The sequence below is a fragment of the Danio rerio genome, chromosome 4 (genome assembly GCF_052040795.2).
Source record: "Danio rerio strain M-AB ecotype USA chromosome 4, GRCz13ab, whole genome shotgun sequence".
Taxonomy (NCBI): domain Eukaryota; kingdom Metazoa; phylum Chordata; class Actinopteri; order Cypriniformes; family Danionidae; genus Danio; species Danio rerio.
This window is the reverse complement of record NC_141024.2, coordinates 44,988,771-45,004,483: the sequence shown is the minus strand read 5'-3', so window position 1 is coordinate 45,004,483 and position 15,713 is coordinate 44,988,771. Positions and strand designations below refer to the sequence as shown.

The window sequence follows — 15,713 nt, the reverse complement described above, 5'->3', positions numbered from 1 at the left end:
AAGGGAGATTAGAAAACGGTGTAGGGCCTAGTGGGCTTGAGGAATGACTCGTCGGCAACCTGTGTTTTTGGGGAAAAGTAACTGCCACCTATTGTTGAGATCACGCCTTTTGGATTTGTCGTACAAGAGCCTCTTTATGCATGTGCAAAGTAACTGAGTAGAAAGTATAGTAAATTTTGCTTCCCACCCACTGTCTTAGATGAAACTGCGTTTGGAAGTATCGTATCCAGAGGTTTTTTCTTGACAATGTAAGACATGTAAATTCTAATTATTTTTTTATTTACTTTGGTTATATACTGTTCTGCTACACAGATATTAAAATCAATAATGCACACAATGACACTGACACCAAGTAATAAGAATCTTTATTTGGTATGGACATGTTTTGTTGCTGTGAAAAAGTGACGAATCTGCCAATCTGCAAACGTGAATAGCTTACATCTGGAAAGGGACACCAGTTAACACGGTCACCAGTTAAACCGTAACACCGGTCAGGTGTCGTGTCGTTGCTCCGTTTCCATGACAACGCTCTCTGCTGCAGTGCTTGAATGGGGCTCGGTAATGGACACTTTAAAGTCACGCAGCGTTTACATAAACAAATGTTTATATAATGTTTATATAATTATATGTTTACATAAACAATTCATAAACATATTTAATAATGACATTTAATATTAAATCTTGATTTTTAAACTTAATTTTGTTTTGTTTTAATAATAACCTGTTATATTTAAAACCTCTTGTAGTTTTATTTACAAAACTTTGCTTTTATTAATAACTATATTTTTATTTAGTGCCTCATTCGTTTAAAATGTAAAAAGTGTTAAACAAAAGTACTTATATCAGGTACAGAACAGCCAACAACATTAAAAACATCACCGGGTGGGCCATCGGTTAGCCACTGGTGTCCAGACGGCGGTCCACCCACGGTAATCCGCTGGTGGCGTGCCACCCAAAAAACGCCGGTGGGCCGACATAACTTTTAGAATGGGCGGCTTGCCGCTGGTAAGCCGATGGCGGTCCGCCCATATCAAGTCGCTGAATTTGTGCCGACCAAAAAACGCAGACGGTCCGCCAACTCATTGTTTGCTGGGTATGTATTGTAAGGAAACACCAAAATGGAATGTTTGCATATTGTATCGAACCAGAATCCGTAAAACATGTTATACTGTCTTGTAGAAAATATTCAGCTGAACGAGAACAATTACAGAAAGTACTTAAGAACATGACATTAAAGCACATATTGAGTCTGTCTGGAACAAGTTCAACAGTTAAGGCAGTTATAAAGTTTCTGAAAATAACACAGCTAGCAAATAGGATTTAGGTTAGGTCCTTATTTTTTATTTTTTAATAAATATACACTATATAAATATATTTATACATCCCTAATGATCATATCTCAGTCCAGAAGGTGGCAGTAATGCACTAAGTTTGCAAGCTGCCAATAAAATACCACAGAAGAAGAGGTGGCAAAAAGCAAAACAAAAAAGACCTTTATTTTGGCGTGGCGTGTGACGTCATCAGGCAGCGCCGCTACTGCGCTATGATTTAACTGGAGAGAGGTTTGTTCTAAAACTTTTACAGATATAAACCGATTTAAAATTAAAGTTATAAAGTTTTAGGGTTTTATACGATGCTAAATTATGTTCCTGCTGTTGGAAATATTATTTTAACCCTTTATACAACGTAGTATTATTTTATTCTCAGCGAGGGCTATTGTTTGAACAATGTAACAAAAGTGTGTAATATGTGTTTTGATGAAACGTTTTGCAGGATTTAATTTTGTTATTTACTGTCATTAAAAAAAAACTGTTGGAGCAAGTGTTGAAGAGAAGTTATTTTGTTTCTGTTGATTGTTTTATTTATTTTAAACAGGACATTTTTATTGTTTTGTTCATTTTTAACAGGATTAAGTGTCCAAACACAGAGAAAAACTCCTGCTGAAGCGACTGATCTCCACACTGTTATAAAGATGGCGTTTATTAAAGAGGAGAGTGAAGATGTGAAGATTGAAGAAACATCCACAGTCAAACAGGGAGATCTGCAGGAACAAACAGGTTGGTTTTCATACTGATACATTTTTTAATAATAAGAATACTAAATTAAGTCCTGAGTGTGCTGCCTAGTTCTCCTAAACGCACATTCACTCATTGAAAGACAGAAATAAGTTTCTTCCATCACTTGTTCTTACATCTTTTGTCATTCTTTTATATATTATTAGTCTCCCATTGTCTCTACCTCCTTAAGGCTATTGCTTTTCTTGTTCCCCTACTGTGTGTTAAGCATCCATGATCACTGGCACTTTATCAAATTAATTAAAACAATAAATAAATAAAAGGTTTAACTGAGCTGACGATATTTGACCAACAGTATTCTCATAGAAGACTCAAAATTTTAGGCCTTAAAAAGTCTTAAATTAACTGAAATGTTGTGCTGTAGATCTTAACTCTTTTAAACAAGTCTTCATTTTCCTTTGTTCATGATTTGCTACTCAATCTGGTCAAAACCCATACAATCACCAACAATCCATCTCAATGAAACTTTAAACTTTTTATTAAAAAGGTCATTTTAACCTTATTTATCATAATGGTTTAATTATTTTCTTTACAATAACGTTTGTTTAAACGTGCTCCATGTATTTACTGCTGAGGACATTGACATGGACAGATTGTTGTGCATATATTTAGTTTATTATATTTTTTTAAAACGTTGAAAATATTTGTTAATTTTTTTATTATCATAAAGAAAGTTTATGTTGGAATACAAGTTAAGCTGGCTTGTTTTTTACACAATATTAGTTTTTATTTATTAAAGAAATGTCTAAAATTAAAAAAATATATATTATTAATTTATTATTGTATTATTAAATGTATTCACTTGTAATATTTGTTTGATGGGGCAAATAAAAACCTTTTCCATCTGGGCCATTTGAAAAGTTCTTTAGCCTTTAGCCCTTTATGAGTCCAAAATTTCATTCATAATGGTCTTAAAAATGTCTTAAGAAGTCTTACATTTAACTTGGTAAAACTCACAGAGAGCCTGGTTTACAGTATGTCAAAAAATGTGGATGCCCCTAATATTAAACATGCTGAATGAAATGGACACTAAAATAATCAATTATTATAAACATTTTACAGTCTCAAAAATAGGCAATGTTGTTCATGTACCAGCAGGTGGCGCCATTGGAATCTTTTTGCTTGAGAATTTTTTAAAGGGCCATGAAACCCCCTCGTTTCAGCAGGGTGTTTTCACACCTCTACTTTGGAAAAAGTCCGAAAAGTGGGCGTGTCCAGCTCTGTTTAGGGGGGAGTGTCGGAGGAAGAAAAGTGGGATGGTGTGGGAGTGTCTATTTGGGCACGCGCGAGTATCAGAGTCAAAATACACAAACACACACACATACATACAGGAGAATTTGATGGTGTTTAACCTACATGGACATCTGTAGTCGAATTATTTGCCAAATGATTAAATGGTGGACTTTAACTGCAGTTTGGCTCTTTCATTCAGGGAATTCATTCATGCCCCTCGCGACACACGAGATATTTGATTCGAGGAGCTGCTCTAAGCGTGTATTTTTCATGCAATGTTTTATACCGCACGGCGAATGAGAGAAAAAAACCCTCTGCATTTCCCAGAAACTTAGATGCACACGACAGGTAGCGTCGGAAAGCCGCGTGTGTTATTCCGGTCACTAAATGCGGTAAAAACCCTACACGAGGTTAAAGTTTGGTTGTGGTGCTAACATGTTTACACTCTGTGCAATAGTTTGTTAGATACGAACAAACTGAATAAACAAAGAGCACTGGTCGCTCACTTACCAAATCTGTAGAGACAGGACAATCACCAGCAACTAGAGCCGCGTCTTTATGAAGAGAAGACAACAAATGAATCCAGATCTCAGCGTTTGCAGATGAGAACAGCTCTCAGGTAAACAATAATCCTCCTTGGACACGTAAGTTATTGTTGTCGCGCGTCGCGTACACTGTTAATCCACACGTGAGTCTGAGCTCTCACAGAGAGAAAATGAAAACGAAACTTAACTGCAGCAAACTATAAAAGCAACACTTCACGCTTGTTTTGCCAACACAACGTGGCGTCTCTGTCCTGAAAACACGGTGATAGTAATGAATATTAATGAAGTTGCACAATAGAGCGCGCTGATTGGTTTGACCCAAGCCTTACTCGTGCATTAATGCATCACACTGTAAGACGTAATAAGACACACTCTGGCACAGACGCCCAGTCTGCACGCTGGAATACACACTATTATGTCATGACCGTGACGCAGCTTCAAAAATTCGTTACAAACTAGAAGTACGAATTTGCTTGAAATAGCGCAAAAACAACCAATTTACCCTTTTTAGTGAAATATAGGTGTCCTAATAGTGTTTTTAGCAGTGTGGGACACATATACGACTGTCAACAGCTCAAAAAATGTGTTTTGGTGTTTCGTGACCCTTTAAGGAATACATTTTTAGATCCTAAAAACAGTGTTATGCTGCTTAGGCATGGAACGATAACTGCTTTCAAAGTTTACCGCAGTTTGGAAAAGTCAAGGTTTTAAAACCGCCAACATTTTCTGCTGTACCGTTCCTACAGTACATGTAAGGTTTTTTTTATGTTTTGTTTTAAGTTTTTTAGGACAACAGTAACTCCAGCAGAAAAGATCTCCAAAGATGCCATTTTAAATCATAAAGAAATCTGTGATTCATATGAATGATTTAACCTGACATGTTTACTGCTCCAAAATATTTTATATGTTTCTCAGAAGAAAATTCATTTTAGGTTATCATACCGTCAGAATCTTATACTGGCCCATGCCTAATGCTGCTTGATGTTGCAAAGTCATATTTTCTCATTTTATTATTTTTCTTTGTATAGACATGAACACACTTATTTGTAGAGCAAGTAGCCGTTTATTATTCTTGGTCATTTCTCCAAAAGACAACTGAAGTTCTAAAATAATAGCATATGAGATCAGGTCACTACAATAACATGATTGACAATTTTTGTATGTCGCTGTTTGTCATTGTACTCTGTTTATCCTGAGAGCTGATGCTGATTTTTTTAGGGCTTTTCACACTTTAAATTGTTAACCCTGGGTCATTCTAACCCTGGATAAATTCTGGGTTATTTGTAGTCACCTTCCACACTGCTCATGCTATACCTGGGGTTAAAAAATAATCCTGGGTGTTCATTAACAGACAGTTCACATTTGTAAACCCTGGGTTATCATTATTATTTGTATATTTACGTTGTCACAAATTGTTAACACGTGGTCATTCTATTCCTGGATTAACAGAATCCTGGGTTATCTGTAATCACGTTCCACAATGATCATCAGGCTTATTTTGGAAAGTCAGTTTATTATTGGCGGATTCAGTTTCATTAATCAAATTTACGATAATTCAAACTCAGTTACTCTGGCAACTTATGCTGGGAATCTAGCCTAGTTTAGGGCAGGTTAACTCTCAGGAGTGAGTGTCTTTTGTTACTTGTTCTCATTTATTTTGTAATTACTAGTCCTCACAGTATTCTCATAGAAGATATCTGCAATTACAGTGATAAGAGTTGACTTGGTACTTTCTATTTGCATATGTCACGTTGATCACAATTCCAACTTCTTTATGGGCTTAAACTTGTTTCTAGAAGTTGTTACTAGTTCTCACAGATAATATCTGCGCTAGAATTACATCATTATTATCATAACTAATTACCAGGGCTATTGTGTTTAAACAGAGTTTTTGCGAGTGAAAAAATGTCTTAAATTACAAAATTTAAATTTCTGGCCTTAAAATGTCTTAAATTTACTGAAATATTGTGTTGTAGGTCTTAAATGTTTTTTTTTTTTAATCAAGTCTTTATTTTCCTTTTTTCATGTTTTGCTACCCAATCTGGCCAAAGTGCATACAATCACCAACAACCTATCTCAATAAACAATTTTTTATTCAAAAGGTCGTTTTAACTCTATTTATTATAACGGTTTAATTATTTTCCTTACAATAAAATTTGTTTAAACGAGCTCCATGTATTTACTGCTGAGGACATCAACCTGGACAGATTGTTGTACATAGATTTAGTTTATTATAGTTTTTAGAACTTTTAAAACATTTGTTCATTTGTTTATAATTATTATAAAGAAAGTTAATGTTGGAAAAAGTGTATGGATACAAGTAAAGCTTGCTTGTTTTTACAGAATATATAAAATCTTTTGTTACAAAATATCTCAAATATAATTTTTATAATTTATTTAATATTATATTAATACATGTTTTAAATGATAATATTTTTTGAAATGGCAAATAAAAATATTTCCCATCTGGGTCATTTGAAAGATTGTTTAGCCTTTTATGAATCTAAAATTTCATTCATAATGGTCTTAAAAATGTCTTTAAAGGTCTTAAATTTAATTTAGTAAAACCTGCAGAAACCCTGGTTTAAAGCATGTCCAAAAAGTGGATGCCCTCAATTTTAAATATGCTGAATAAAATGGACAAAAAAATTAATTATAATAAAACATTGTACAGTATTTTAAACCATATGATGTTTCTGTAGGACAACATGAGGCAAAACAAACAAATTATAGTGGAACAATATTGTTTAGCATTGCACTGACTACAACTGGCCAACAAACAAGTCTAATAATCCTGGTTTATCTGTAAAATCCACACTGCTCATGCTTTACCTGTGGTTAAAATATAATCCTGGGTGTTTATTAACAGATGTTTCACATTGGCAAAACCCGGGTTAACAAAATCATTTGTATATTTACGTTGCCACTGTCCCTGATTGGACAAACAGCAGTTGACCTTTTTAGATGGCATTTCTGCATCTTGTCGGGGATTTCAAATGTCAACATGTAGGTCTTCAGATAAGCCTCAGGACATGCACAAAGGCAAGAAAACAATGTACAGTATAATAGAATTTACTATAGAATGGTTAAAAACGTAATATTTATATAAAATACAATTACAACTTGTTACTTTCACCTTGGTTAAATTCCAGTACATCATTTTTTAATTGTAGCTTTAGAACCTTATAACATCACTAAAAGCAGCATCAAAGTAGTCTCCTTTTAGTCACTCCACCTCTTCACAGAGATTGTCAGCCTGATTTGGTGTATTAATCAACTACCAAGAGTTCTGGAACTGAACAATAATGATGTTCCTGATGCTGGACATCCACTGGCACAGGATCCTCATCAATTTAAAAGTAAATCTCCCTTTTTTGCCATGCTCTGATGCGTTTAGGTTTCGCCGCTATTAGATTTCGCTGTAGAACACGCTATGCTGAAGTAAAGAGTCTGACTGATTTTCTACCGGAAACATGGCAGCAGAGTTTGTGCACAGTCTATTTACTATAACTTCTAGGTTAAGCAGCTTGGACAAAATTTACATTGTAAAAGCACTAGATAAATAAAGATGAATTGAATTGGATCTGATTAAATGTGGACAAAACGCAATATGATCTGATTTATTTTGCATTTAATGTGCATCAATATTACAGTGTGTATAGCCAATTTTTCCAGTGTCTTTTCACTTTTCAGCTTTTGATGAAAGTTATTAAGACTCAATGAAAACTAATGTTATGTTATTCATTTTAGACCTAATTGAAGAGAATGAGGGGAGTAAAGAGGAGGAACATCATGTCAAAATTGAAGAAAAAAATAATTTACAGACTGATGGTTTTTTGAAAAGGAGAGACAAGAATCATTTCACCTGCACTCAGTGTGGAACGAGTTTTGGAAGAAAAAGGGATCTTAAGATTCACAGGAGGATCCACACTGGAAAGAAACCATTCACATGCACTCAGTGTGGGAACAGTTTTAACAGCTCATCACACCTTAATCAACACATGAGGATCCACACTGGAGAGAAACCATTCACATGCACTCAGTGTGAGAAGAGTTTCAGCCAATCATCAAACCTTAATCTACACATGAGGATCCACACTAGAGAGAAACCATTCACTTGCACTCAGTGTGGGAAGAATTTCAACCAATCATCAAATCTTAATCGACACATGAGGATCCACACTGGAGAGAAACCATTCACATGCACTCAATGTGGGACGAGTTTCATCCGCTCATCATCCCTTAATCTACACATTATGAGCCACAATGGAGAGAAACCATTCACATGCACTCAGTGTGGGAAGAGTTTTAATCGTTCATCACACCTTAATCGACACATGATGATCCACACTGGAGAGAAACCATTCACATGCACTCAGTGTGGAATGAGCTTCAGCCAATCATCAAACCTTAATCTACACATGAGGATCCACACTGGAGAGAAACCATTCGCATGCCCTCAGTGTGGAATGAGTTTCAGCCAATCATCAAACCTTAATCTACACATGAGGGTCCACACTGGAGAAAAACCATTCACATGCCCTCAGTGTGGGAAGAGTTTTAACAGCTCATCACACCTTAATCGACACATGAGAATCCACACTGGAGAGAAACCATTCACTTGCAAATAAGCCGCAGTCACACTGGACTTTTCTCCCCATAAACTTCTATTCATAGCACGCGAATGCGTCAGACTGGAAACGCAAGTTTGTGCGTCACGTTTCGCAGTTCACTGCCTTGTAAAGTTCAAGCTTGGTAAACTCTGACCTGTGAAATTGCATCACTTGACTTTATAAGACCAATCGAACATCAAAACATGACCTCTCTGGACAGTTAGTAAAATATAGACGAATCGCTCACTTAATGTCTAATCATCTTGTTTAATCCCGCCCCTTTTCGCAGCGACATTCAACAATATTTTGCATGCTCAAACTCTAGTGAGACTGGAGCTTCGGTGTGGAATGGGTTTCAGCAGCTCCTCAGACCTTTATTAAACACATGAAGACCCACACTTGAGAGAAACCATTTACATGGACTCTGTGTGAAGTTTTAATTGATCAGCAAACCTTAATGAACACATGAAGATCCACACTGGTGTTAAAGAGTATTTGTGCTTTGAGTGTGAGAAGACTTTTATTACAGCTCCAAAGTTGAAAATGCACCAGACGATTCACACTGGAGAGACCATACAAGTGTTCACACTGTGACAAGAGGTTTAATCAGATAACACATATGTTAACAGAAATCTCAGCTCCTTCACCACAACAGACAATCACAGCAACTGCATTACTGCTGCCGCTGCATTAATCCAACTTTAAATCTCACATTCCATTCCTCATTAAAAAAAAAAAAAAACCTCAGATACTTGAACTCAGTTTGGGGTAAGGACTCTCCGTCAAACTGGAGATGGCCACCTTTTTCCAGTCAAGCACCATGGTTTCTGACTTAGAGGTGCTGTTCTTTCCCTGCCATGTCACACTCAGCAGCAAACCGTCCCACTGCAGGCTGCAGGTCCATGTCCTATGAAGCCAAAAGGACAATGTTATCCGTAAATGGCAGAGACAGTCCTAGCCTGCACCTAAAATTCTATCTTTAAAAAAATTATTGAGATCAGCCTCAACAATAACACAATTACAAAACAAAATGAATAAATAGATGAATAGATATTGTAATGGTGGAATGGAGAGTAGGATGGCTTGACCCATAAACCAAGATGGAGCTCTCTCAGGAGGGATGAACCAGTGCACGAGTCTCAGACTAAAGGCGTAATAATGAAATAAATGCTAAGCAAGCCCCAACCCTGGCTGTTGCGATGTACTCCTATGCAACCTAGAGTGCTTATTGTTCCAGAGAAATTAACAGACTAAATTATCAAACTGTTTTAAAAATTGTTTACATGGATATAGTGAAGTAGAAAAGTAACTTAAGGAAAGCAATTTACGTTGAGTTTGCTAGTTTGTTTTTTGAGTACCTCAGAGCAGTGGTTCCCCTTCGTTTGGGGAACTTCAGTGCAATTAAGTGGATTTGATCTTTGTGAAAATCCACGAAAGGGGGGGGGGGGGGGGGGGATTTGGTTCAGAAGCCCCTTGTCTGAAAGAGTATTGAACAGACCAATGAATGCAATGAATTAGCAGCGTAAGCTTGCGCAGGTGTGCTTATATGCTGGGATAATAAGCAATGAAGCACACCTGGAGCGAGCAAACGGCATCCTTTTTGCTTCAGAGACTTTCTCATCGAGTCGATAAGGGTTCCTCCTGCTGTGATCCAGCGATTCCGAGCGAACGAGAGCATTCTCCCTGTCCAGAGTGTGTACACGCAGCGGCAGACGGTCGAGCTGGGTTTTCTCCCATGCCTGGCGTTCTTTGGGTCCGGTCCTCCAGAGCGGTGCGTATAAAGTTGCAAACTTCACAGAAAGAGCAACACAGTCCTTTTCAGGACGGCACTCCGACTGTGCATTTCTGGATGCGGTGGTTTCCTGTCCTCGGATGATGGGCACGGGCACTGCGTTGCATGCCTGGGGGGTCCAGCATGTTAATGCGCTGCTCGCGGGCAGTTCATGTCATCATTGCGATGCCATGACTGTTGCGCAGTAAAGATCATGGCTAGCCTTTGCAAAAGGGCAAACCACCCCAGTTGTCCCCTGCTCTGCAGCGGGCACTCAGGCAGATCTGAGGGTTTCAGCGAGAGATAATACGTCGCCCACGGGCCCGTGGACCTCCCGCTCCTCTAAGCGTTCCATCCAAGCTTCGGCGGGGGAAGCGATCCGTCTAACAGATGGTAGACCTCACGCTCAATGACATCGAAGACCAGACGTCCACCGCGGCATCGGAGGGTGGGCTTTCATTGACCGATGATGTTCCAGACCCGCTCGCCCCCTCCAGGCAGGTGAGCGCTGTCAAACGGATCCTGAAACGAACATGTTAGCCGTGCTTTCCCGGGCTGCTTCGGCCGTAAGTTGGAGCTGGTTTATCCCCCAGCTCCGCGGCCGGACCGACTAGAGGGGTGTCCCCTTCTTCCCGGAGGTGCACAGTAGGCTCACCCGGTCTTGAAGGGCACTTTTTTCTGCTCGTGCTGCTTGTCCCTTCACACTCACCACACTTAATGGTGGAACGGCCAGGGGGTATGTGGCGATTCCTCAGGTTGAGTGCGCGGTGGCGGTTAATCCTCACCAGGTGAAGGCGGCTCCTCTTCTTGGCGGGGTCCGCCTCGTCTTCCATCCAAAGCCTGTAAGTTATCTGTCTCCCTCGGAGCTAGAGCTTACAAGGCTGCGGGCCAGGCTGCTTCGGCCTTGCATGCAATAGCCACCTACCAGCGCTACCAAGTGCAGGCGCTGGCCGAGCTGCACGAGGGTGGGTCCATCCCAGGCTTACGAGCTTCGCACCGCTGCCGACTTAGCTCTTCGGACTACTGAGTCCGCTGCGTGTGCGTTGGGGAGGATGATGTCCACATTAGTGATCCAGGAGCGCCACCCCTGGCTGATATGCGCAAAGTCGACAAAGTCCGCTTTCTTGACTTCCCCATATTCCAAGCTATGTTCGGCAACACAGTCTAGGAATTCACCCAGGAATTCGAGGCGGTGAGAGAGCAGTTGATGGGTGATGTCTTATCTGCGGTCCGTAGCCCGCTCCGCCCGCCGTGCCATTCATGCATGCTCCTCGCCGAAGGCGCCCGCCTACGAGAGCTGCACCGCCCCCGCGGGTGGGGGACGGTCCCCTTTCTCCCACCCCTCGAGCCTCCCCTCCGGAGCTCAGGTGCGGAGTGAGAGCAAATCCCTCACCTCCAGCTTTTCCGTGGGACCCGCGCGCTTCCCGGATCAGCACACCCACTCCGCGCTGTCCCACTGCTGGTACGTCAGCGATTGTAGCGATGAGTCCATTAGCGGGAGCTCTGCCTGCCTGGTTAGGGCGGGCCAGCTCTTCGCGGTGGCTCATACGCACAATCAGACTCGGCTATGCGATTCAGTTCGCGAAACGGCCCCCCAAGTCATGGGTGTGTATTCACCAGGGTCAGCCCCCTGTCCGCCCCTGTCTTGCGAGAGGAGATTGCTGTCCTCCTGGCGAAGGATGCAATCGAGCCGCTCCCTCCAGCCGAGATGGAGGGCGGGTTTTACAGCCCACACTTCATCGTGCCCAAAAAGAGCGGTGGGTCACAGCCAATCCTAGTTCTGCGCGTTTTGAACCGTTGTCTGCACAAGCTGCTGTTCAGAATGCTAACGCAGAAGCGCATCCTCCGGTGCGTTCGTCCTCTGGGTTGGTCTGCAGCATTAGACCTGATGGACGCGTCTTTCCATGTCTCCACTCTTCCTCGCCACCGTCAGTTTCTGCGGTTTGCGTTTGAAGGTGGAGCTTGGCAATACAAAGCCCTCCCCTTCGGGCTCTCTCTGTCTCCGCGGGTCCTCACCAAGCCCGCGGAGGGTGCCTTAGCGCCCCTTCGGCTCGCGAGCATCCGCATACCCAATTTTGACGACTGGCTGATTTTTGCCCTCTCTCGGAGCAATTGATTATGCACAGAGACAAAGTGCTCCGGCACTTCCACCTGTTGGGGTTTCAGGTCAACCGAGAAAAGAGCAAACTCGCCCCCGTGCAGAGGATCTCTTCACTCGGGCTGGAGCTGGACTCGGTCACCATGGAAGCGCCTCTCCCGGGAGCGCGCTCAGCTGATGCTGTACTGTCTGAGAGAGCTTGACAGCAAACTAGTGGTCCCACTGAAACTATTTCAGAGGCTCCTGGGGCATATGGCATCCGCAGCCGCTTCATGCCGCTCGGATTACTCTATATGAGACCACTTCAGCACTGGCTTCACGATCGAGTCCCCAGACGCGCATAGCACGCGCACCGAGTCTCTGTTACTGCTCTGTGTCGCCGCGCCCTCAGCCCTTGGAGCGACCCCTCTTTCCTACAGGCCTGAGTGTCTCTAGGACAGGTGTCCAGTCTTGTTGTCGTTTCAACAGACGCTTCCAACACGGGCTGGGGGGCTGTGCGTTGCGGGCATGCGGCTGCGGACCTGTGGAAAGGTACCCAGTTGCATTGGCATAGTGCCTGGAGCTGTTGGCAGTGTTCCTCGCTCTTTACCGTTTTTTCCCGGTGCCGGAGCGGCAACACGTGCTGGTCAGGATGGACAGTACGGCAGCGGCGGCGTATATATCAACCGTATGGGGGTTATGCGCTCTCGCCGCATGTCTCAGTTAGCCCGCCGTCTGCTCCTCTGGAGTCATCCGTAGCTGAAATCCCTGCACGCCATTCATATTCAGGCAAGCTCAACTGTGCAGCCGATGCGCTCTCACGGCAGCCTTACGTCCTGGAGAATGGAGAGTCCACCCCGAGTCTGTCCAGCTCATATGGGCGCGATTCGGGGAAGCCCAGATCAATCTGTTGCTTCCCCCGAGATAGCTCATTGCCAGTTGTTCTTTCCCTGACCGAGTGCTCTCGGCACGGATGCACTGGCTTACAGCTGGCCTCGGGGCATGCGCAAATACGCGTTTCCCCCAGTGAGCCTGCTCGCGCAGTTACTGTGCAAGGTCAGGGAGGACGAGGAACAGGTTGCTGATTGCGCGCCTCTGGCTCAACCGGACCTGGATGTCAGAGCTCTCCCTCCTCGTGATTTGCTGCCCTCGGAGGAGGCAGACCCAGCCCTTTCTTTATTGTCCAGTTTGCGTCTTGCGTATTATACGGACCGCACCCAGAGTTTAGATCATCTGAGCAGCTCCGTCTGTTATAGCGGTCGGCAGCAGGGAAGTGTCCAACCGAATAAAGTTTTCCCACTGGTTTGTGGATGCCATTCTCTCGCTTATCAGAGCCGAGGTGAGCCCTGTCACCCGAGAGTGCGTGTGCACTCAACTCCGAGCTTCGCATTCTCTCGAGCGTGCGCACGCGGTGCCTCTCTAACAGACATCTGTAGAGCTGCGGGCTGGGTGACACCCGACACATTTACAAGGTTTTACAATCTGCGAGTGGAGCCGGTTTCCTCAAGGGTATTAGGTAACCCTTTGGTGATTGAGAAAACAATTCGGTAGGGTGTTGAAACACGCTTGCTGCGTCAATCTCCCTAACACGAAGGTACGTGCACCTTTTTATCTGTCAGTAAAGTTCCCCGTCAGGTGAGCCCTGCAGATTCCTCCGTGGCCCCCAGCACTGACTCAGCGGAGGAGTCACTTGCTGGCCCACTACGTTGTAGGTCTGCCCGCTGGTCAGCCCGCGTTTTGGGTATAGGTGGCTGCTATGCGTGATCCCCACTAGGCGATCCCATATGCTTATTCCGCCACGGTTAAGTCCCCCAACCCCCCTCCCTGGGTGGACCCGTTTCTTCCCTCTCCGCTAACCACTTTTTTGCTATGCGTACTCCCCCTTTTTAGGGCTAGTCCATATGTAAATTCTGCCATCTTTCCCCCTTTGGGTAACGAATGGCCTCAGCAGCGTCCTCCCTATCGGGATTGCACGCTTCCCAACGTACTGTCGTATTTTCCTAGAATTATCTAGATGCTCACGACTTCCCAAAAAATATATCTAAATCCGTAAGACTTCTGTTGAAGTAGGATAAATTAGGGTCAGGGACACATTGGAGGACCACGCCTCCCATGATGTGGGTGCGTCACGCTTGCTTGACTATCCCCTCATCAGGGGCGTTGGTAAGGTGCAGTCATTATGGCGCTTTCCATAGTTCTCCCATTTCGTGGATTTTCTCAAAGATCAAATCCACTTGATAGCACTGAAGTTCCCCAACCGAAGGGGAACGTTCGAGGTTACAGAAGTAACCCTTCGTTCCCCGAGGAGGGGAACGGAAGTGCTATACTCCGTTGCCATAATGACTGTCCCTTAGCTGTTTGAAAGGCTCTTCAGCTTAAAAGGATGGCATTTGCTCGCTCCAGGTGTGCTTATATGCTGGGATAATTGGCAATGAAGCACACCTGTGCAAGCTTACGCTGCCAATTCATTGCATTCATTGGCCCGTTCAATACTCTTTCAGACAAGCGGCTTCTGAACCAAATCACCCCCCCCCCCAAACCCCCCCCCACCCCAGTGCAAAATGAGTTGACAACCATCCCAAATTTATTTTTGCTATTATTACAAGATCTGAGAAACCACAAAAGCAGAGATTTGGCTTATCTTTAACTGCTTAAGATCAGTTTGCACCAGATCAGCAAGAGACAACATTTGTTTGAGTTTCCTTCATCGACTGGCCTCAACGAAACACGGCATTCCTGATTGATTGGTGACTCAGCTTCAGTGACGTCCTTAGGATTCACTCGCTTGTGAGTAGAAGTTGTCCTGGGTTACCGGGGTGACAGACGCTGCTGAGAATCGGTTTGCAAAAGTTGTTTTGTGGTTTCGGCGGTTTCTAAACTTTAAGAGGTTGCATGGAATGTTCTTTGCGACCTGATTAAATGGCGGTGCAGTGTCCGAAAGCAAGGCGAGAGGAGGCAGAGCAGCTGTGAGCATGAGCAAGCTAATGCAAAAAGCAAAGTTTTACTGTGGCAGTAGGTTTTTGATCTGGTTTGGTCCATCCCAATGGCGCTGTCTTCAAATGAGCAGTTGCCATAGAGGGCGGGACCATGCCTTGTACCATTATGCTCAGGGTAAGTCATTAACAGACTGCTTAATAATTTCATGTGGTAAAATATCTTGTAAGTTTGTTACTATCTTACATCAAATGTTACAAGACAAATACTGTTTCTGATACTAGATTTTCATTTACACCAATGTATTGCAAATATCTCTAGCGTTTGTTTAGTACCAGACATCATACATTTCAGACACATAAAGAAGGATTCATCTGCTATAATGGTTTAAAACCATTGATTAACTTGGTTGCTACAAACACATGTAGTATTCAAAGAAAGCCACTGCCCCAGAGGGACAAATTT

General features: G+C 42.8%; 4 protein-coding genes across 12 annotated transcripts in view; 3 read left to right on the top strand and 1 right to left on the bottom strand.

Annotated features, from left to right (window-relative positions):
* Positions 1-15,713, top strand: part of LOC148681268 (uncharacterized) — a 482,092-nt gene that overhangs the window by 56,995 nt on the left and 409,384 nt on the right. The gene's annotated exons all lie outside the window — the stretch shown is intronic.
* LOC141377041 (uncharacterized) overlaps positions 1-15,713 on the top strand; it is a 441,555-nt gene that overhangs the window by 91,274 nt on the left and 334,568 nt on the right. The gene's annotated exons all lie outside the window — the stretch shown is intronic.
* Positions 1-15,713, bottom strand: part of LOC148681379 (protein NLRC3-like) — a 134,468-nt gene that overhangs the window by 46,968 nt on the left and 71,787 nt on the right. For 3 of the 5 annotated variants that reach the window (XM_088650108.1, XM_088650112.1, XM_088650107.1), the window contains one exon: positions 9,049-9,373. The exons of the other annotated variants lie outside the window; for them this stretch is intronic. In XM_088650108.1, the coding sequence (XP_088506234.1) occupies positions 9,333-9,373 (41 nt within the window). In that variant the 3' untranslated portion in view covers positions 9,049-9,332. Of the gene's footprint in view, positions 1-9,048; positions 9,374-15,713 lie in introns of those variants that run through there. 5 annotated transcript variants of the gene reach the window in all.
* Positions 1-15,713, top strand: part of LOC103910934 (uncharacterized) — a 492,719-nt gene that overhangs the window by 441,944 nt on the left and 35,062 nt on the right. The window contains exons 1-3 of one of the 4 annotated variants that reach the window (XM_087249567.2): positions 1,523-1,562; positions 1,908-2,057; positions 7,604-9,497. The exons of 1 other annotated variant lie outside the window; for it this stretch is intronic. In XM_087249567.2, the coding sequence (XP_087105693.2) occupies positions 1,973-2,057; positions 7,604-8,484 (966 nt within the window). In that variant the 5' untranslated portion in view covers positions 1,523-1,562; positions 1,908-1,972 and the 3' untranslated portion in view covers positions 8,485-9,497. Of the gene's footprint in view, positions 1-1,522; positions 1,563-1,907; positions 2,058-7,603; positions 9,498-15,713 lie in introns of those variants that run through there. 2 more of the 4 variants (XM_088650592.1, XM_088650590.1) reach the window with 2 other exon arrangements.